The sequence below is a fragment of the Melospiza georgiana genome, chromosome 1 (assembly GCF_028018845.1).
Source record: "Melospiza georgiana isolate bMelGeo1 chromosome 1, bMelGeo1.pri, whole genome shotgun sequence".
Taxonomy (NCBI): Eukaryota; Metazoa; Chordata; class Aves; order Passeriformes; family Passerellidae; genus Melospiza; species Melospiza georgiana.
In genome coordinates, this window is record NC_080430.1 from 138,542,284 (window position 1) to 138,565,329 (window position 23,046).

General features: G+C 38.6%; 1 protein-coding gene across 1 annotated transcript in view; it reads left to right on the forward strand.

The window, feature by feature from the left end:
* EIF3H (eukaryotic translation initiation factor 3 subunit H) overlaps positions 1 to 23,046 on the forward strand; it is an 86,411-nt gene that overhangs the window by 58,110 nt on the left and 5,255 nt on the right. The window contains exons 3-6 of the mRNA XM_058040453.1: positions 11,187 to 11,354; positions 12,846 to 12,945; positions 14,349 to 14,498; positions 22,494 to 22,614. Of these exons, the coding sequence (XP_057896436.1) occupies positions 11,187 to 11,354; positions 12,846 to 12,945; positions 14,349 to 14,498; positions 22,494 to 22,614 (539 nt within the window). The remainder of the gene's footprint in view (positions 1 to 11,186; positions 11,355 to 12,845; positions 12,946 to 14,348; positions 14,499 to 22,493; positions 22,615 to 23,046) is intronic.

The following is a 23,046-nucleotide window of genomic DNA, read 5'->3' on the forward strand; positions in this document are numbered from 1 at the left end:
TATTAGTGATGTTCCTGAACATTTCTGATTTCAAATTGGCATTAAAAGGTTTTACCTAATAAGGCATAACACTGGCTTTTTTCTAGCATCACTGCTTAGCTGTATGGGATGAGATGTGATGAAAATTTGGATGCCATCAGCTCTGGATGATGATTTTTTGATCAGTGTCATATCTCTCACTGTAAGCTCTTGCTGCCTGCTGGCATATGTGGCCACCATATAATTTCTTGCATCTCCAATATCCTTCTAATGGTATCACCCGTCATGATGAAATGCACACAATATTATTTGTAATATTTAGGGAGCAAAGGAGGCTGATTTTTCACATGCAGGAAGGGACTACCTCTATGACATTTGATTTAATCTGTTGTTTCTTGGTGCAGCCAACAGCTTCCAAAATAATTGTGCTGTGACTGTTGTTTGGCAGGGAAGACTTAATAAAGAAGCAGAAAATGTCTTGTGATCTAATTGCAGTAATTTAAGAGTCTTTTGGGCAAATGCTTTCACAAGGTTTGAACCAGTAGTCTTATTCTTCCTCCAAAATTGAATCTTTTTCCTCAAGCTCCCTAGAAAATGTTGATCAGTGTCTTCTACTTTTGAACCCATCTAAAATCAGTTTCCTTCATATTATTTCACAAACTTAAAACTATCCTAAAGAAAATTGCAAGCAATTCTTGGTAGCCATCATGCTACAATAAAATACTAGTGTAAAATGTGCTACTCAAAAAAGGGAGTTTTCTGATATACTCAGTTCTGGCTCTCATTAGGCATCATCTCTGTATGGATCCGTGGCCTCCACATGTGCAATGCAAACCTTTCACTTCATCCAGAGAAATCTTTAGGTGGCTGGGTTGTTTACTTACCCTTTTGTAAGCCTGCATGTTGAGAATTTTTCGTGTTAGAGTTTGGATAAAAAAAGCTGAGTTTTCCTTCTCTTTTGAAGAGTTGCCTAGTGATAAGAAGTGGTGTTAAATATGTGTGTCTGTTGTGTAGTGGCAATCATTAGCTCAGGAACTAAACCAGAAGGGAACCTGTCACTCTAATCTGCCTGCAAGCTAAACAAGGGCAGAGATTTCTGTTGTGGCAGGGATTGCAAGCAAAAGGACTTGACTCATTTTATCTGGAAGTCAATGCTTGGCAAAGCGAATGTCTGACCCTGGATCTTGTAGTGAAGAGATACTTTGTCATCTGTCTGCTGGGTAGGACTTGGCTTGAATTCTGACTTACTTGTACCTCCTGTGAGTTAAAGTGTTGCTCATGGCTTGAAGACGTGGCTGGCAGCCACGAGGAGCACTTGTAGATGGTCCTGCAGCAGAGATCCGAGTGAAGCTGCCCTTTGTTAGAGCTTTCAGCTCAGTCATTGCTCTCTAAGCTGGTCAGATGGGATGTCTCAGACTGTGTCCTGGACTGCTCAATGGGATGTGTTCCTTGGAGGTGTAAGTGGGGCTCTAAGAATGTTTTAAGTGATGTGCTGAAGCGTCCTTGTGACATTGTGTTCATGTAGGTATTAGACAAAGCTCCTAGTTGCTGTGTTAAATGAGGGGTGATAGTTAAGTGCTGCTCTTACTGAAGAGAAAGAAGTTAATGTGGCATTTCACAGCTGTTTGCTCAGCAAGTAGCAGCACCTGGGCTAGACAAAACTGGTAGACTTTGTCAAACTAGTTGAATTTTGGGGGTTGTGTGGGGTCCTTCTGCCTTCCTGAAAGGAGCAGTAGCTGCTGACTGCTTCAGGCCTTCCTGGTGCTTGGGCAGGTCCTGCGCTGCACAGTAGAACCCCAGCAGAAGCAGCAGTAAGGGCAATGCTGAAGATATAATAATATTTTTATTTTTTAATACAATACCTGTGTAATTTTGATTCAAAGGATGAGTTTATGGTGGTGGCTACCATGTTCTTTTGTTTTGCCAAAAATTGGAACTTCACTGAGTCTCACTGCTAAATGTTTAGTAGTGTTATCGCTACATGATGGGCTGATGGAGGTCACAGAAAAATAACTGGTGTAACTTTCAGCTGAAAAAATAGGCAGTAGCAATGAATTGCTATAAAGACAATTCAGGAATATTGCTGTATGGGGGCTGTGTGTGCTTCAGTGCTCAGACCGTGTTTTATGAGCTTGAAACTTAAGAACAATGTGAAAAATTCTTGAAAGCAGACTTGTGCATATTTAATACCAAGCCACCAGAAAACCACTTGCTTCATTGTATCTGGTAACACGAAATGGGTGTCTTGACTTTAAATAAGCTGTGGAAGATGTCCCTCCACTTCCCATTGCCCTTTGAATTTCAGCAGTGCAAACAGTTATTGGTAGAAAACACCCAAACTTTGAAGCTTTACAAAGAAGAAAAGTGGTTTTTTTCTGTGTTTTCAGGGAGATGAGGAATTTAAAAGGGCCAAAACCCCTTATGTGAAGTCATCATTTTTCTTCACTTACTGAAAAGTTATTAACTAAATGAGACTGACTTTCTTGTGATGCATGCTGTATGAAATTACTGATTTTCAAAATGCAGTTTTTGAGTTGTTTCCATTTCAGTCTGTTCCTGTTCTGCTTTCAAATTGTTGAATATGAAAATCTGTGTTATATTAAAGTAAAAGTGACTGTGTAATTCATTAATCTTTAAACATTTCCAAAATTTTCCAGGTAATTGAATAACCTCTTTGAGTATTTATGTAATATAAAATTTCATAAAAAATACATTAATCTGATTGACATTTATGTAGGAAAGGAATTAGTTTCACCACACATTTTTGTGTTATTGTGTGCTTAATTGCTTTGTAACTTAGAGCATTAAGGTAGATATGTTGTAAAGAATATGTTGATATTTTGTAAAGAGAGAGCTTTTACCTGTTAATGTATCCTCACTAGAGTAAACAAGCTAAAATCAATGGCTGTTAAACAAAGGACATCTTAAGAAACTTTAAAAAAACATTTTTAAAGGGTGTGCTTTGTTAGATATGAGGTTACTGTAACACAGAGTTGATTTTTGACCATGCTAATTCCTTTTCATGCCTTTAATCCTTCTTTGCATGTTAGCAGCTAGAATGACACTGGACAAAATTGGTGTAAGTAAAGGCTTCAAGGTGCTGAAGTCCATGGGAATACACTCCTAATAGAAAACAGTTGATGCTTTCATTAGGCATGTGATGTTTATTAGGAAATGAGATATCATCTTCCTGCCTTCTTACAAGGAAAGCAAGCTTTAGGCTGAACAGATGGCATTTTTAGTAGTACAATTTACTGCTGTCATGACAATGTAGGCTGACTGAAACTTTTTCTCTGGATAAAGATTTTGATCTCATATCAAATTTCTCTTCAATCAATGTAGAGATAGTAGTGTAGTAAGCCAAATGAATGCTTGGACAAGAATAGTGTTTACCTGCCCTATAGGAGGAGATGGAGGATTAATTGCCAAGTGTTTGTAAGATGCTGTGAAGATGGATCTTTCTAGATAAATGTGAAAAAATACTCAAAAGATGTGGCAGAAAGCCTTCAAATGTTGCTTTTTCTTTTGACCATTTCTTCTTGATAATCGTTGCCAACAAAATAGTTTAATTATATTGCTTGATTTTAACATTATTTCAAGATGCTAGTTTGTGGTGAATTTCTGAATTAAAATTGCTTTTTGAAAACTCAATGTTTTAATATTTCTGAAAGATAGTATTGTAATGCTTTTATCCTTTGGAATAGTGTTGCATACGTTAGAAGACAATTTCACAAGTTACCTTGACAGTCCTACCCATCACATTTAGAGTCATCTTCAGGCTTGAATGTACTTATTTAAAAACAGGACAAGTTTCCATTATCTTGAATTGTGTAGAGAATTGTGTGATCAGTGAGATTTAGCTTGTCCAAAGGCTTATCTGAGTGTTTTGCTCATGTGTTAATAAAATGCTGTAATAGGTTGATGGCTTTGATTGCCTCCTAATTCACTGATTGTGTGCTTAGACCAGAGTCCCAAACCCACTGTCAGAAACCTCTGGGTGAGTGCCAGCACATGTGCAGGAAGTGGTGTGCTTCCATTTTCTGCTTTCCCCTTGTCCTGTCACGCACATCCCCATGCTCCCCATCCCCTTGTTTTACTCATTTGCTCTCCAAACTTGTCCTCATCCTTTATTCCCCCCAGTGACAGAGCCGCCCTTTCCTCCCTTGCCCTGCTTGGTCAGAGCTGTCAGCTGTCCTTGTGCTGGCCTGTGGCTCAGAGCCTCCTCTGTAAGGTAGCAAGGTAGTCATGGGCAGTCACTGCTGGCTGTGCTGGGGTGTCCCTGATCCCAGGACAGTTCTCCCTCTCCCTGATATCGGGGCTGTGGTCAGCTCTGCTGGGGACTGTGCTCTGGCAACTGCTGGCTAAAGTAACAAAGAACAGTCTGGAGGTACTTGGTAAGTATCTCCTGACAGAAGCACTCCAAATGTGGGGTTTTATTTTTATTATGTTCTGTTACTTTTCACTGTTCACCTACTGATTGTGATATCTCCTCTGGGTGTCCTGTACTTTATTCTGTTGAGCACAATTAATATCACACAGTGCTGTCATAAAACTAACATTGGGTTTTGATCATGGTTAAAAATGAATGAGTTTACTGAGTGTACATAATGAATTGGTACTGAAGAGTCTTTCCTCTTCTGTTTCTCTTATTCTTTCTCATAAAAGCAAGGACCATTTTGTTGTAGAAAAACACGAAGGTACTAGCAAAGCTTCAGTTGTTGTAATAAGCATACACTTAGAAGAGGTTGGCTTTTATTTGAGCAGTAGTGTTGGTAGCGTAGATGGAGGGGATTCTTAAAGATTTGTAGCCAATTTATCTCATAGCCTGATAGCCTGTACAAAAAATGCAGATTTGTGAATGTTCAGTTTTTCTTCCTCTGTTGTAACTCATTAGAACACCAAAAAAAAAAAAAAAAAAGCTGGTGAGTGGCTTGGAACACAAGTTCTATGAGGAACGACTGAGGGAGCTGGGGGTGTTTAGCCTGGAGAAAAGAAGACTCAGAGGTGACCTTATCACTCTCTACAACTCCCTGAAAGGCGGCCGTGGTCAGCTGGGGGTTGGTCTCTTTCTCCAGGCAGCAACTGACAGAATGAGAGGACACAGTCTCAAGCTGCGCCAAGGGAAATATAGGTTGGATATTAGGAAAAAGTTTTTTACAGAAAGGGTGATAATGTACTGGAATGGTCTGCTGGGGAGGTGATGGAGTCACCATTCCTGGATGTGTTTAAAAAAAGCCTGGATATGGCACTGGGTGCCAGGGTTTAGTTGAGGTGTTGGGGCTGGGTTGGACTTGGTGATCTTGAGGGTCTCTTCCAACCCAGTGATAGTGATTCTGTGATTTGGCCACATAGGTTCTACCATTTTTTTCATTCTTCAATTTAGCAATTAAAATAGGGTTGAATTAAGTCTTTTGACTTGCTTTTCATTTTGTGCTTTTATGACTATGACTCTTGGACTTTTGCCTATTTTCATGATTTTTTTCCCCCATCCAGCTACCTACAGAACCTGGTCTGCTTAATTTCCAAGTTTAGACGAGGTCAGGTGCTTCCAGCCCTGGATAGCAAAAGTGCATAAAATAGAGCACTGTTGTGTAACCATGACTTGATATTTCAGTGGAGGAAATTAATATTATTGAGGAAGGCAATATTTATTTTTAATTTTTTTTTTCTCCATGAATAGGGGAATTGTTGGGTTACTGAGCTTGAGCAGTTGTCTTGGGAGAAGTGTGTATGTGTGAGGTGGTTGGATATAGATAAAAATCTGTAAATATTTGTATGCATATGTGTTGCACACTTTAGACAGAGAAATATATTTCAGCAGTATCTAAAGGCTTTTTCAGATGAAACATTGCCTTTGCTGGAATTAATTCTGAATTCTGGTTTCTCTTTTCTCATTCTTTTTAGTTGTATTTTTTAACCATAACAAGTTGGTTGTGGCATTCCTTTTTTTTGTATCTTCACAATTGGAATTGTTATCAATAGATGCAGTTATTGTGATTCATAGTTTTTTAGACAATTAATTGAGATTGTGTGTGTGGAGGGAAACGAATTAATCTGTTGTCTCCATAATTCTCTGTGCTAAATTAAATAAATCAATTTTCCTTCTTTTCAAATGCATATGCTGGTTCCTTGAACTAGCATCTGCTAACTTGGTTTAGTCATTGAAGATACTGTCTGAAGCATACATGTGGTTTGGCAAAGTTAATATGTATAGAAAACCCCAAATTTTTCTGTGCTGTGAAGTGTATAGCACTTGTTCAGTACGCATGCTACCACATGGTAGCGCTTCAAAACAGATAAATTATTGCATTAAAATACAATCCACATTAATAGTGGTGCTACAAAAGGAATATTTTGGTTGTTTTTCAGTATATTTTGACCAGATTAACCAAAATTTGCTATGCTCATGTTGCTTGTTAAATTCAGAGAAGTGTTGGCACAGAAACTGGGTGCTGTCTCTTCTGATGGACTTTTGTGTCCCTTGGACAGTATGCCTAATCTTGAGTAAATTTTAGGTAGTTTTACTTCATGTGTCTTCTGGGTGCTCACCATTCTTTGGGGAAACAATATTCATCCTCAGATTCATTCTCCTTGAGTGTCTTTGTGAGGAGGCTGTGGAAGGTAAGGGAGCAGTCAAGGTCCTCTTTGTTCTTGAACCAGTGACCTGCCCTTCTGAAGGCACGTGCAACTTCTGCTCTTTGAACACACTTAAAGGACAAATTTGGGACACATGGGTTGAAGCAAACACTAAGTTGTGAGTGGCAGACCGAGGTGTTAGTGGTTTGTAGCTTAGAGTTGGTTGTTACTTCTTTTGCACAGGGCCCACGGCAGCAAGCTGGGTGATGAGCAGCATAAAACCAGTCAGTCTGTGGCACCTAACACTGGTACAGAGTCCTTCCATTTCAGTGGGTTTGGCTTTTTAGGAGGCATGTGGATTGCTGCTCTTAAAATCAAATTTCTTAAAGTGTATCAACTTGAGTTATCTTTTGGAAATTAAGGCCTTGAGCCAGTGAGGTGTCATCAAATATATTGCCTCCAGGCAGGCCACTATTGATCACCCACGTGTCACAATAGTTACTGATAGTCTGAATGTGGCCAGGCTGAAATGCATCTCCTCGTATGATAACAATCACTGTTTCAGTCAGCAACATGCATATGTGATCCCATGAGAGGTGAATTCTAATGAATTTTTCTTGGTAAAGAAACAATTCAATAATAAGTAAACTTGCATCATTTGCCAGTTGTTTTTGAACTCTAGGCTTTTAGATTTGTTTGCATTTTAGAATAATGATGGACCTTTTTTTTTAATGCTTCAGCTGATTTGACCTATTCTGAAATTAGGCTTTCAAATAGTGAAATTACTGACCAGATATTTTAAGTTATAGAAAACATGGCTGAATTGTCCCAGTGTTGAATAGGCCATTACATTAGGACTCAATTCTTTGTCTTGTATCTGGTATATTATGTACATTTTTTCTTTGGTTGTGGTTTTTTGGGTGTGGTTTGGGGTTTTTTGAGGGTTTTTTTTGTTGGTAAGGTAGAGTATATATCTCCTATATGTTAAAGCCCAGATAAAGTTTCTAATATTGGCAGTACTTTCTAGAAAAGGAAAATGTCTTTGTTATTCTATTACTTTAAAAAATCTTTTACAGTATTTATTAAAACAAAATAAACTGCTATAATAGGGTTTACTGTCAAGGTTTTTCAGTCAAGGCATTTTCGTAATACAAATCCACATACGTCAGTCATTTTTAAACAAAACCCCGTATTGTATAGTTTTGCACTTTTGTTTGCTTTAGGCAAGTTATAGTAATGCTTTCTAGCTTCCTTTATTCCCTCCCCCCACCCATTTGGTTGCAAACTAACAAAAAAATGTCCTTTTAGAGGAAGGAGGTGGTGTTTTTTAATAATAAGAAAAGTGAGAATCTTTTAAAAAACTTGTAAAATCTAAGAATCTCAGAAAGGTGCTCAGGAGAGCATTGGTGGCTCAGGCTCAGAGTTTGCACGTTCTCAGGGCAAGCAGCACTGCTGGGAAGTGCAGGCGTGGCTGTTGCCTTTCCTCATAAGGACATCCCTGAACAAATAGTTTGTTTTAAAATGCAGGTACACTGTCTAAATGTGAGGGAGAAGGAGGCAGCATCCTGGTGTGGTTCTTCCCCTGCCCTTTTCTCTGATCACCTCAGTTCTGGGTGCTCTTAGACTAAGAGGCTCTTTCAGTGTCAGCTTTGCAGAGTGGCTTGGGAGGGACTGTGACACAAAAAAGTGCACAGCTGTCCCAAATGCTAGCAGATTGAGCAATAAATAGAAGGAAAGGAGAGAGGGAACTCTTGCCCAGTCTGTGCTAAGCTTCTAGGTGAAAAGATGACGTTCTGTAGATTGGGCAAAGGATGTAAAGAAACAGTGGTAACGGTATCAACGAAAGCAGCTTGGGGGCTGTTATCCATTTGTGCAAGTTGGCAGCTTGTTGGAGCTATCTAGCTACTAATACATGTTATAAAATATATATGTTTGGTTAAAAGAGTTTCCATTTCTCCCTGGTGGGGACTGCATCATGTTTTAATTTCTGCAGTTGTTTTCCCAAGGCAAAGATGTTAGCTATTGATGCTTTATTGGTTCTTTGACATTTTTTCCATTATTGCCTTCATTATCATCTAACTGCTAACAGTCATGAGAGGAGGAATTGCTGACATGAAATCTGGGATGGTTTTCAGTGAGTCCTTTTTCTTCTGGATAATATCTCTTGCATCGTGTTACATCTCTTACATGTAGCTGGGTGTACTGTGTTTAAGAAAAGAACTTGTTCCTGGAACTTGGTTACCAGTTAGCTCCCAGAGGAACACTTTTGAGAGCATGATATGCCTTTATTCAAGTTTGTTAAAGACCTGGATGTTTTCCTGCTCTTGAATATTACACTTCTCAAGGTGGAAATTATCTGGATGTATCAGCCACATGACTTCATAGGAATCTATGTCTAAGTATCTTTTCCCCATCATTACATGACCATCTCTACTTTGAGAGTGTCCAGCATTACAAGAGAATTGCCACTGCAAGAAGTCTAGCTCAGCTATCTAAAAGTCCGCATTTAATTTAATTAAATTTGATAATCACAAAATCCTTCCTAGTTTTTCCTCTTAATGACTTCATTTGGCTACAGAGGATCTAACTGTGATTTCATTTTTTAGCATGTTGTAGCAAGTCATATGAGAAACAAGTCATTCTTGCTTTCTACACAGATATACCTTTGAAAATCTTATTTTAACCAAAAGAGTTTATTCTAGCTATACTTAATAACTGGATATGCTTTTTCAATTCAAAATCATGCTTACATGAGGAGTCTTTTAGTTTGTTTTCTTGTTTTAATTATAAAATTTAGAAACTTACCATCTTCGCCTCCAAAAAGTCCACAAAAACTTTTAAAGGACTGAACCTCTTTGACAAACTAGATCTTTTCTTTTGAGCTAAACACTGAGATGAAAAAGCACTGGGCTCTGGGTAAGCAGCTGTGTTCAGCCTGGCCTCTCTTTCTGGAAGTAGCACAATGAGCTTGCTTAGGTCTGGCAAGGGGAAAGATTTTCATTCTGACTTGGAAATAGCTGTTTGATCAATTGTGCAGGCTGCCCTGAAGAGTGTAGAGGCATCTCCAGATTTGCCTAGGTTTAGAGACACCCACATCAAGCAGGCCTCTCCTTTGCTGGCTGTGTTAGAACAGAGCCCACATGGTTTTCCTGTATTGGTTGTGGGATGCTGGATTATCACCGTGCCCTGGATGAAACACAAATTTCAATAATTCCTGTTAAGATACTATGGTATAAAATACAATCACCAGCATGTAGTGATAGAAGGAGTCTGCAAAGTTTTCTGTGAGTGTATGTAGGTTACTAGAATACAACAGTCAGCCAGATATGGCAATTTAATGAAAAGGCAATTTAAGAAGACTGCAGAATGTAGTTTGTGATGCAAGGATGAGTGATAAGTTGGAAAAATATTTGTCCAGTCTTGAAGAATGTCTCCTCGTATCTTTAAATAATATGTTTGGATTTTTTTTCTCCTTTTGAAAGGATATGAAGTAGGGTCTGAAAATGTAGCACATTCCACAGCTAATTAATTTGTATTTCTCTCTTTTATAATGAATATCATATTTGCATCAGTACAAGGAGAAGCCTTGAAAAAAAATTGCCAAAAAAGAACACATGGGGTGTGTGTGTTATCTTTGTAATTTTTGCAGCTGCAGACAAAACTTAAGGATTGTGTAGTGTTTTTGCATTTGATTTGGCTGTGAGTTGGCTCCAAATGTTGGTTCATCTGATAATCACACTGATTTCTCTTTCCTTAAATTTAACCAGCAGTCACAGTGCCTGTCTGTTTAAAAGGTCTGATAAGTGATAAAGCGTGTTGTTCTGTTTGATGGGATTGTGTTAAATATTCCTGAACAAAACTCTGTATCATGAAGGTGATTGAATGAAGCATTTAATAGAAATAGAATTTTGTGTTGGTACAAGGAAACATTACAGCTGCTGGTGTAAAAAGCCTTACAAAAAGTATGTTCTCTACTGTTTAAGGTAACTTGCTGTATTTAGATGCATGTGTATTATAAACAATAATACGTACATGCATGCATCCTTTGCATTTATACACACCAAAAAGAAGAAACAGTGTTGAAAATTGGAAATAAAATGCAATCAAAAGTATCTTAACAGCTGTAGCTGGTTCCCCAAGCTCTGATACTGAAAATGTAGTTTTATGTTGTGAAAAAGACAGTTTATAATCAATTTCATATATTCATTAAATAATTCTCCTTTTGAATCCAAAAGTTACCTAATTCCAGACAGCATTGCTGTCTATTACTTAAATCACAATAAGTCTTTGTTACTAAATGGTAAAATGTTACTGCTTAATGAAACCCCCAGTATCAGATATTTTTTTATGAATGTGGAAGGTAGTGCACACTGTAAATGACGTGTAACAGTTTGTTGATCACTGTAGCAATTAACTGCAGCTGGAAAAAGTCTGCTTACTCAGGCTGGTTTTACTCTCATTCTCTGAGAAGCTCTGGGTTTTAATGAAGATAGTCCAGTGAGTAAACAAATTTCTAGGCTGTTGCAAAAATGAAAATAAAATACAATTGACTCATTTAATATCAAGTTTTCTCTTTAAATACTACCGATTGTGTAAGTTTACTTTTTTAACACGCCTTTTATTTAATCCAGTCCAATACCAGATGGAAATGATGCGAAGCCTGCGCCACGTAAACATTGATCATCTTCACGTTGGCTGGTACCAGTCCACATACTATGGCTCTTTTGTCACCCGTGCCCTCCTGGACTCCCAGTTCAGTTACCAGCATGCAATTGAGGAGTCTGTAGTTCTCATTTACGGTTAGTATGAGGTTTCCTTTATTACTCTTTTCCCCTCTTAATATTATTACTACTATTTTTGTATTCTGTCTTTTGCCTGTAAGAGTAGCCTGGCAGGCCTTTTCGAGTAAATACCAACCCTGTGTCTACGGCAGCCTCAGCAGCAGCTAAGTCTAGACAGGGTTTCCTTCTTTCTGTTTATTTTTCTTGCTATCAGAGCCCTGATGTGTACGTTTTGGAATGCTGGAGTAGCTGCTTCATTTTTATTCCTTCATCTCCCCTCCCTCGTGGAAGGGGCTGGTGGAACCCGACCAGATGTCTAACAAACCCCGCTTGCTAGCGTGTCTGGCTCTGTACGTGACTGACCAATCATCACACGAATTGCCAAGTTTTTTTAATACCTCTGACAGAAGCATACAAAACCTGGACTGTTTCTTAGCACAAAGATTTTTTTCTTTTCTGCCTATTTAATGGTGTTTCCTCAAGCTCTCCAGACCAGATGTTCTGTGCTGTATCAGAACCGTAGGCAATTTAACAGCTTTATAGCCTCCCCCTCCCCAAACACTCACAGTTTGCCATATCTGGCAGACTTGCATATAGTTTCCAGCTGAGAAGTAAATGTAACGTCCTGAGTATCTGTCAGAAAAAATACTAATGAATACGATCAATCTTATGAGCTGCCCCAAAATTGTTTCAGTATGTTAACAATTGGATTACAGTAAAGAACAAGTTGTTAAAGTATACTTATATTGGCTGGAAACATTGCATCATCAGACCTTGATGAATTTTCCACTTGTTTCAGTCTATTTTGGTTTTCATTTTATCACCGATTGCTAAAAGTTTTACTGTGTTAAGTTTCAGACAACATGAATGTTAACACAGCTTTTATTCTTGTGTTGGCATGCTTCAGCTGTTATCATGCTGCAAGTGTTAAGCTTCTTTGTCCAAGGAATGTAACAGTTTGTTTGGAAAATTTCCGCCTAAATTCAAGGCAAAACGAATCTTTGTATGTGCCACTTACATTGTCATGCACAAAGTGGCATGGCAACTTGATCTGAATTAGCTTATTGCTACTCTAAAATTAATTTTTTTTCATATAAAATGCTGTTTAATGAATATTTTAATTTACTGCAGAATGACTGGAAGGAAGAATCTTTATTTAAATGAGGTCACTCTTAACATAAGTTCTGTGGATAATTCATACAAACAAAGGAAATGTGAATTGGACCTTTAATGGGGAAATAATACAAGTAGAATGGATCAAGATTCCCCCCAAGTTCTCCAAGCTAAGTTTACTACTTGGCGTCACTTTATATTGTTGGTTGTATTTTACATAGCAGTGCAATAGGACTGCCTCTGCTATGGTGTCTTTTCTGAGTTTGTTGTCTTTAATTTTTTTTTCACTAGGACTACTTAGTAATTTTTCCTCCTGTTTATGTCATTCAGATATTTAAAAAGAAAAAGTCAGTCCGGGTTTGGTAATAATAGGCTTCCTTCCATTTTTAATAATAGATCCCATTAAGACTGCCCAAGGGTCTTTGTCACTGAAGGCATATAGGCTGACTCCCAAATTGATGGAAGTTTGCAAGGAAAAAGACTTCTCTCCAGAAGCGTAAGTAACTTCAAATAACGTTTTCTCATAGGGTTTCCTGAGTTATTGGGACACAGAACGGTACCTGGGGTTATGGAATGCTGTATTTTAAAATCTCATGTATCAGTGTGTGCTGGGGAAAAGGACCTGCATGGGCTGTGACAGTCGTGCAGTGGCACAGTGGGCTGAGGAGGTGTGAGAGGCTGGCTGGGCATTTCCAGAAGTGGGGGCACCCAAACTGGGTTTGGGGCTACTCAGAGGGTGTGCTGTAAGGCACATGGGGTAGATAGCTGTAAATGGGAGCAGAGCCAAAAACAGAAAAAAAAAAATGGAGAGAGGGAAATAGCTGGTCTGTCTTTTTTTCCCCCAGAATTAAAATAGAACAGGTATTCTGGAATAGCTGTCCCAGTGGATTTGTTCTAAATTAACTCCCCATGTGGACACCATCTTCTGGAGTAAAGTAGGATAGATTACTGTGTTTCAAAATATTGGCTACTTGTTACAGATGTAGGCCTTAGCATCCTTTGCCTCCAACTGTTTGGGGTTCAATAGCAAAAGCACAAGCACAAATAACTTGTTAAAATCACTTTGTTGAGGAAAAACATTTGAGGAAAAATGTATTCATTTAATTGCTTGGTGTCTTCAACTGTAATGATGAGCAAACAAATCTGTGAGCAGTCAAAAAAAAGGGGGATGAAGGCAAAAAGCAAAAGTTTTTGTTCCAAAATCCAGTATGAATATAAAGAAATTAAGGTTCTCTTTCCTTAGAGACTTCTAAATCATGCTTTTATATCCATATTTTACGAAAAGTATTACTGTCTATTTTATTTATTTTATTATAAAGGAACAGCAATAGTTTTTTATGTGTATGTTGTAAAAAAATACACACTAAAAATTTATGTTTTAATATTCACCACAGAATTTAATTATTCCAAAAAATACAATATTTTGTGAATCTACTTTTTTGGTCAGTAAAAATTGTATTTGTTCAAGTATTGGGAAAATTGTTCTTCTTGGTAGTAGTTACGATATTTAAAGGTATTTTAGCATCATGTGGTAACTAACTGTTTAGTTCTGCTCAAGAAATGCTGATGGCAGGAAAAGCAGTAAAATATTTTGGAAGGGGCAGAGTTAATCCTGTCAGTACAGTCTCTTGCTGGAGGCTTTTTCACGTAGGTAATCTATTAACAAGCAAGGCAGCTGCTTGTCTTCTGAGAATTTTTCCTAGAGAAGCTTTTCCTAGTCTTTGTAAATAAACGTGAGGTTTTGCCATGCAAATGCTGTCTTAACAAAACTTGACTCTTGTTTAATTTTGGAAGTATGAAAATCAAGAATTTTTACAAAACTGTTTGTTGGAAGAACAATTCAACAAAGAGAATGAGATACTGTTTATATTAGTAAATATTCTGTAACTTTTTTCACAGCTTGAAAAAGGCAAATATTGCATATGAAAACATGTTTGAAGAAGTGCCTATTGTCATTAAGAATTCATACCTGATCAATGTGATGTTGTGGGAACTGGAAAAGAAATCCGCAGTAGCTGATAGGCATGAGTTGCTCAGTCTGGCTAGCAGGTAAGTACTTGTTACAGTAATGGATGTACTTTTATTCGCTTTCCCAAACCACAGTTTAGCACCTTGGGTGAAATCCCAGTCTCATTACAGTCCATGGAAGCTTTGCCTTGACTTTTAATGGGGTTAACACTTTACCCTTCGTGTTCTTTTGCTGAAGGAAAAACTGCATGGTAAAACTGTAGCATTAGATTCAAGGGCTAAATTCAGTCTCGTATCCTCATACACTTGCCATGCTTGAAATGGATAAATGTTTCAAAAGAGTGTGTTTTTTCAAGAAAATATGGGCACTCAGAAATTACGGGCAAATAGATCTATTAAAAATAGGTTTTGTTAAATATTCTGTTAGTAATTACATAAACTATTTTAATAAAAAAGAAATCTTCAGTAGCAGGATGAATTTTAAAATAAAATAATAAACAGTCTGATAAACTGGCAAAAATGCCACTGATGGTTATGACAGACAGCATTCATGATGTTGGAAATTGTTTTAAGAGTTTCTAAAATTATCTTCTCATAACTTTGTCTAGGAATAACTTTTTCTTCTTGTAGCACTTTGCCCTGAAAATCCACTTTTGATAACAAAGTAGGCATGACTTCTAGCAGTCTGATCAAAAATTTGGCAGTATTTAAATCTTACACAACACAATCAGTTGGATTATTATTGTTGCATGTAGAAGCTAGGTTGTATTCATGAATAAGTTTTTGGGGTAAAACAGTTCACTTTGGCATTGAGATTCTGATCCTAGTGGCCTTTTTACTTTTTCCTTTTTTCTCCTGCTCCCCTTCCCTCCCCCGTCATGTAAGGCTGAGGTTAATGGATATGTATTTCTAGTGGTCCCTGTGTTGCCTAAGTTAGCAGAAATTTTCCACTTTCTCTACTTGAGCTTATGTGGATGTTCAGAGGGATCTGATAGCTTTTAGAGAAGTGATCAAGAGAGAACGGGTGTAGGGTTGAACTGTGCTGGGGAATTCACAAATGCCACAAGTAATACTTAGTCAGTAATTCTGTCCAGTAAAGTTGTTACTTTGCACATTGGAATTTGTGAAGTGAAGAATTCTTGCTGAGATAGTCAGTGTGTTTACTCTGCAGGTGTTCTGTAAGTCATTTTCTTTCCATGGTCAAAGATCACAGAGCTTTTCCCATTTGAGGAGAGGATGAGGGCTGGATGCAGGAGATTACAATGGTTTGATTCCTTGTGAGCTCTATCACTTTGTGGTGAAATTGAGGAAGGACCATGCTGAGGATACAGAAGGTTCCCAGGTGGCCTGGCAGCACCGCCCTCAGTTGATTCTTTGGGTTTCTTCCTGTGTAAAGGGCTGGGACTACCTGACACCCTGGATCTAGTAAGGGCTGCTGCTAGAGACACAAGACAATTCTGGAAATGGAAAGTAATTTGAACAGATCACAAATCACAGCTGTAGGTCTTATGTAGTAACTGTTCTGTGCCACTGTCGTGACTCAAGATAAAAGATAAGAAATGTACAAATTACTTTCTGTTCTGGTGTTAAATGTCCCGTGCAAGACAGGCTTTTGTGTTGGTCTTTGTACCAGTAAAGGGAATGAGAGGTGAACAAGAAAAGAACCAGCCCAAAACTAAAACCAGACTTTCCTGGCAGATTTCTGAAGCTCGCCTGATCTCTTTGAGGAATGTAAGGTGCTTAGTTTGGTTTGAAGGAAAGTTTTGGGAATTACTCCAGTGGGTTGTTTGGAGGGTTTTGTATGTGTCCTTTGTTTAGTATTTGATAGCTACTTTTAGTTACCAGGCAGGTTACATTCAATGATATCTTATATTGGTATAACTGGCAAAGCAGGTGGCAAATTAAAGCATTTTAATGCTTGTTTATTCAAAGTTAGGTGACTTGTACTGTCTGCTGAAATGTTTAGATAGTTTTTCCTTGAATTCAGCTATGAAGATTACTCTGTCAAAGCATGCATTACTTGAAAAGTAGGGAGTTCAAAGCTCCACTATTCTGGAGTTTTATTTTCACATTTCCTTATTTTTGTCTTTCAGCAGTTTAGGCTAAAACATTTCAGATAACTTTTAATTTTGGTGCATATCTTCCTCACTTAACTTTGCTGTTGTTGACAGTAACTTCAGAGCTAGTTTTTGGGTTTGGCCTTCTTTTTGGTTTTTGTCTTAGTTTGTTTTGTTTAATTGTGGGACTTTTTTGCTTTGGTTTTTTGTTTTGGGTTTTGTGATATTTTTGTTTGTTTCTTAGTTTGGGTTTTTGTTGTTGTTTTATTTCTTTGGAGTCTTGGATTTGTTGGGCTTTTGGGGGGCTTTTTTGGCTCCTTGAGAGCATCCCTGAACTTCTGTACTCTCTGAAGCAATGATTTTGGCAATAAAATTATTTACCCATAGTTCCTCTCTTCTGAAGAGTTTGCTTCATCAAGAATTTCACATGTACAGCCACCCACCTTGTCTGAGTTTAAAGCTCTACCTATTTGAGGCACTTTGCTTGCACCTTAGTATCTTTCTCCATTTGAAGTATATTTGTGATAATTGTATATAGTAATTTACTTTTTTGGACATAAAGTTGTGTTTCTCTTGTGAAATACGAATTGACTCAAGTACTCTAGGCAAATAGGTTGAAGGCAGACTAACACAAGGTTAGCAAGTAATAGCAAGTAAAGGCCTTTTACTCAAACAGTTATCCTGCTACCCTTAAGGACCAAAATGTCTTGAAGACCTTGGAGTACTGCCAGTCTTTTGATAGAGACTCAAGAATTAAAATCCTGTCAGATAATGTTCCAGATCTGCAGGGAAATAATTACAACCAACTTTCTCATTCTCATCCATCTCTTCCTTATTCTATTGATGATCTAGTTTAAATTAAAAAAAGCTTTCTTGTGGTCTAGCTTCATAATAGGGTTGTTCTATAATATCTCAATTTGTCTCAAACAATTTTTCTAATAATGTGCGTCAGTAGAAGCAAACATGTGCTGAACATTTACTGCACTAACATCTACTTGGCAGTTATATTTTTCAAACATCAGATGCAGTATTTTTGCAGAAGTAATATAAGAAGGGTTGCTTTGGCTTTTAAAAACAATATTAACCTTTACACATTGCACTGCTTATTCAAAACTCTCAATGTGCTTAACGGATTATTAAGATAATTATGAAAATCTCTAATTTGCAGGTGGGAGAACCTGACACAGAGAGAGTAAATGTGTTGCCCAAAGGTACACATCAAAGTCACAATGGAAAACAGAATGGAACTCACGACTCTTTACTTACATATCTCATTCAAACAAAATCCTCTTAAACAACACAGGTTGAACTCAGGCTGAAATGCTGAGATGTAAACAAGTTCTGCTAAGTAGTGGGAACGTACCTTACACATTTTTAATCAAAAAGATGTGCTTTGGCCAGCAGTACTTCTCTAATCCACCCAAAGCTGTTCCCACTAGGAGGAAAATTATGTACAGGATGGCACCTGTCCCAAAAAGCAGTGGCTGAGAGGGGGCCTCAGTGGAGTGGTGGAAAGTGGAAAAAATGAGCAGCAGATACAGCATTTTCCAGCGCTTCCACTTGCTGTTCCTTGCTCTCATCTTCCTTAGCAAGCAAAATAAAATTAAATAAGTGAGGGGGTCCAATAATGGCAGTTGTAGGCAGGTTTAGGGGGCTGTCTTTTTTGCACATCTCCAGCTTCAGGGTTGTTATAGCCCAAACTTTGGTGCCTGGGTGCAGCACAGTGACCCGGGTGTCGGAGGAGCAGGAGGAGCAGGGCCGCACTGTGGGGCAGCACTGTGCCAGCTGATTCCAGCTGTGCCTGGACACAGGCAAAGGAGTCAGCAGCACATGGGCACTGGGAGCCATGGGAATTGCTGCTTCTCTTTGAAGCTTGGCTGTCTGACTTGAAGCTTCATTTTGGGTGTTTCAGACCTTTAGCAAGTGTGTCTGGAGTCCTTTTCTGATTAAAGATGCTGAAGTAAATATGGGCTTCATGTGTAGTTCCCCATTATGAATGCTACAGAAGCAGAGCCAGTTTGAGGTTCCAGTCCCAGCTGTTTGTCTTTTTTCTCTCCACTACGCCCATTTCATCTCTACATCCCTCCCACCCTCAAAGATTTTTATTTCCTCATCTGTTTCAGAATATGGCTGTACAAATAGCTTTTGTGGCATAGTCTGATGGAAAAAGTCAGACTAAAAACTCCCACTCCTCCCTTCCAGCCTTCCCCTCTGCCTCCCCCCAAAAACTAGAAACCCCAACAGGGGGTGTTTTTGCATTTAGAGTAGACTGTTTCACTGAAGGAGTTTGAAGTGTGCCCACGCAAACAGCTGAATCCATAGAGCTCAGAGTGCTGTAGGCTGTGGGCAAGGGAGAGGCAGGGAGATGCTGGTGGTGGAACCTCTCAAACTGCCTTTGCTGGCAGCAGTGAGCTGGACCTTTGCTCTCCTTAAAATATATCTGCAAAGGGAAGTATGGTGGTATGAGCACTCACTCCCTTGGGAAGAGCAAGGCTTGCATTCAGGTCTCTTAGCCAGATCTGTATCCTACAAAGATGCCCTTGTGTAGTGAGTGGTCTGTGAGTTCAGTTAACGTGTCGTTGTTGCTTTCTCCTTCTGTGGGTGCTGGATTCCATCACTGCCAACTGCAGGGCTCACCAGCAGAAAGAACAAGACAGGAAAGACATCAGTGTTATCTGCAGGTTAGACTATTCTGCTCACAGGTTTCTGTCTTTCACCCTCAGAATTAATTGACCCTTGTATTTGATCATTGTTAAACAAGGAATCTGTTGAACAAGGAATCTCATGTGTCGATGACCTGATCTTATATCTACCCTTGTGGGTAAACAATTACATCCCATCATATATAAGGCTGTTACAGAAAAAATGCACAGCTCAGGAAACTGCTTTCCAGACTATAGTTTCTAGTGTGTTTTATGATGTAAAGAGGCTTTGACAAATTCCCTTTGGCAGTTTGTATGTGTTAGTCATTTTGGGGCATTTTTGATTATGCTATCTAATTAAGCTACACAAATAAGTCTCAAATTATAAATTTCCAGAAGTTCTGTGGGTCACTCCTTACAGGTCCATGATTCTGGTAACAGTTGTGGTGAAGGAGTCTTCTCACATTAGATTATTCTTCATTAGATGTGTAAGAATCCACATGGTAGGTACTTCTTCTGATTTTTCATTTTCCCCCTCTTTTCTTATCTGTATTTCTTCACAAAAAAGAACACAGTCCCCATGTGAGAGGGGGGACTTTGTGATGAAAGCTGATAGTTTTCTTCAATGAAGATTCACTGTACCAGAGGAGTGGTGGTCTCCTGGTGCTATCTTGAGGTGGAGCTGTCTTCTAGCTCAATTCAAGAGTGCCTTCAGGTCATCACCACAGTGTGATCTCAGACCTGATTTGTTTCAGATGAAACTAAACTGAAAAGAGGCTTTGGGAGGATAATTACTGTGCTTCAGCCACTTGCAGATCACTGGACCATGTCAGAAGCAGTGATAAGAAACCCCCCAAACACATGTAGCATGGCCATTGGTTTCTCAGCACCAGCTGTTTTGCTTTATAGGTCTGTTCCTGTTGGTCTGCATTACTCACTAATTTAAATGTAAACTCAATTAATTGCCTCTTTTGCTGAATCTGCTGACTGAAATGCAGCCATTGAAATAGCAGTTTCTTTATTACTGATCCCCCCAGAACAACAACAAATGCAAGTGCTGAGCTCTGCATTGTCTGCACTTGACTGTCACAGAGCCCTGTAGGGAAGTGAGTCTAGATAAGGACGCAAGTAGCACTTACTGGCACCACTTTTTTTTTTTTTTTTAATATATTTAATTTTTTAAATTGTATTGATGCATAGAGGGCATTTAGGTACCTGGCAGTGTGATCTTTGAGATCTGCTGTAGGGAATGCACAATGGATGGAGGTGCCTAAAGCACCCTTTGAGCAAATTAGGTGTATGATGAGTGTTATGGGCTGAAGCAGTGTGATCTAACTTCCAGAGTATCAGCAGAATAAACTTCAGCTGAATAAAACTTCCTTAGAGATGGTATGTAAGCATTTTTACAAACTACTTCCTATTTGTCTTTCTGGTTTTTTAAGGGATGGAGCAAAAAAGGGTATCAGCCGCATGAGAACTGAGGGAAAAGCTGGTTCTGTATTTGCAGCATACTTATCACTTCATGTCTCAGTTCACATCTGTTTAAGTTATCTGTTTTTTGTTGCCCTGGCAATGAGAGCTAACACTGTGTTACTGCAACTTCTGACAATAACTCTCTGTTTCTATGCTCTGTTGTACTAAGCTGGTCCCAGAGAGATTCACATAAAATCATTCTTTGTAACCAACTATATTTCACAGGGACACTATCTGTAAAATAATTCTGTATTTCTGTTGTGCACATACCTTACAAAGCTATTAGTGTGTACCTATACATGCATTTCTGATAATATCCAGTTCTAACACTAACTCCATACTATATAAACTCTGTAAAAAACTGAAAGCATGCATGCTCCTGGCCATGGCAATATTCCACAGTTCTAAATATCATGTGCTTGAAATGCTCAACCAAAAAAACCCCAAGAAGTTTAAAAATAATTATTATAGTGGCGCCTTTCTTGCTGCTGTGAGCTGAACTCCTCCACACCATCTGCCTCTGTATGCAAGTGCGATTTAACTCTGGCTTGTAAATAAATTGTGGTCTGAGGTTCCTGATGCAGGCCTTTGTTCAGTGAGCAGCCCAGTGAGTGAAACAGCTGTCCTTGCACTCAGAGATAAGGGTGTCTCCTGCTCTCTTTTCTGCAGGTATTCCTAAGTGCATGATCACCTTCTGTCTCCAGCTATGAGTTCTATGGATTCTGGAAATAATTTACACTTAGGGATGTGCTCAGTATTACATGTGTGGTTCTCTTTTGACTTTATGCCTTGTCTTCCAGTTAGAGTTTTTCCAGTCCATAGGCTGTAGGATGATAGGAAAGCATTGTGAAAGAAGAGAGAATCTCAGATAACATGGTGAAACAGTGATTGAAGGGTGGGATTTTGACATTGAAGTGCACCAAACTTTAAATTGGAAAGAAACTCTCATAATTGCTAGATTTCAGTTAAGGAGGAGAAAGATGGAGTTTTGAGTTGTTGGTCATCAGCCAAGTAGGACAAGAGAACCAACAAACCAGCTTCTGATCAAAGAGATCAATAGTGAGCAGAAAGTGTCCTTCTTCTACTGTTCTACCCTGTAAACACAATTTAGGAGGATGTCTCCATGGGCACCAACCTAAAAACTTCCAAAACTTTGACTTGGAAGGTATACCTTAAGTTGAACATTCCTGCAAAATACTGAATGCATTGCTAAAAATGGTAACAATAAAAGTTGTTTAACAGACTGCATTTGTCTGGCCAAGGCAGGAGATCGCATTGCTGGACACGCCCAGCCTGCTGCTTCCATGTTGCCTATGGTATGGAATGTGGAGCTGGCTGGACAGGACACAGACTCCCTCTCAACAGCTAGGATCAAACCATGTCTGCTGAGCTTCCAGGCATGGGTAATGAGATGGAGTTCTGAAGAATATTTAGCTGTTCTTAATCAGAATAATATTTAACAGAGAGATAATTGAAAATTTGTGCAAAACAAAATAAAGGTAGTGAATTTTAAAAAGTAATATGAAACCAAACATTTTGAGCACATCTCCTGGAATGTTGCTTGGGTTACATGTCACAAAAACATCAGACTTTTTCTTTTAGATGTATGCTCTGCATCTCTAATAACTGTAAATTCATGCAAGGTATTGTTTTTTCATTAGTGGGAGGTTACTAGAAAGACCAAAACACTTAAACTTGGTATTTGCAGTGAGGCAAAGATGCTAGAGGACAAGATGCCATGTAAAGTATCATCAAATAAATATATGAACAAAGATAATCAGGAACTTAAAAATTTGCAAATGGTGTCATTAGTGCAGAAATACTGTTCAGGAGACAGAATGAATTTTTAATTTTAATTTTTTTGTAGTAAATTTAATCTTTCATGAATGCTTCTCCTTTTTCAGTAATCACCTTGGGAAGAGCCTGCAGCTGCTGATGGACAGAGTGGATGAGATGAGCCAAGACATTGTTAAATACAATACCTACCTGAGGAATGTAAGCAAGCAGCAGCAGCAGAAACATCAGGTTGGTAACATGAAGAAACTTAAGTGAGAGAATTTTTTTCAACAAAATACAGTTTGGGTTGTGTTATCCAAGACAGAAAAATTGGGATCTAAGCAAGATCTATCAAAAATACACCTGTTAAGCAGTGTGATGGGTTGCCCCTGGCTCGATGCCAAATTCCCCAGAAAGCCAGTTTATCACTCCTCTCCTCAGCTGGGCATGAGAGAAAAAATGCAGAAGTCTCATGGGTTGATCTAAGGGCAGGAAGAAGTCACTCACCAATTACCATCTCAGGCAAAACAGGCTTGACTTAGGGTAATGAATTTAATTTATTATCAATCAAATCAGAGTAGAGTGATGAGAAATGAACCCAAATCTTAGAACACCTTCCCTTCACCCATCCCTACTTTTTGGGTTCAACTTCAGTCCCAATGTTCTCTCCTTCTTCCCCTC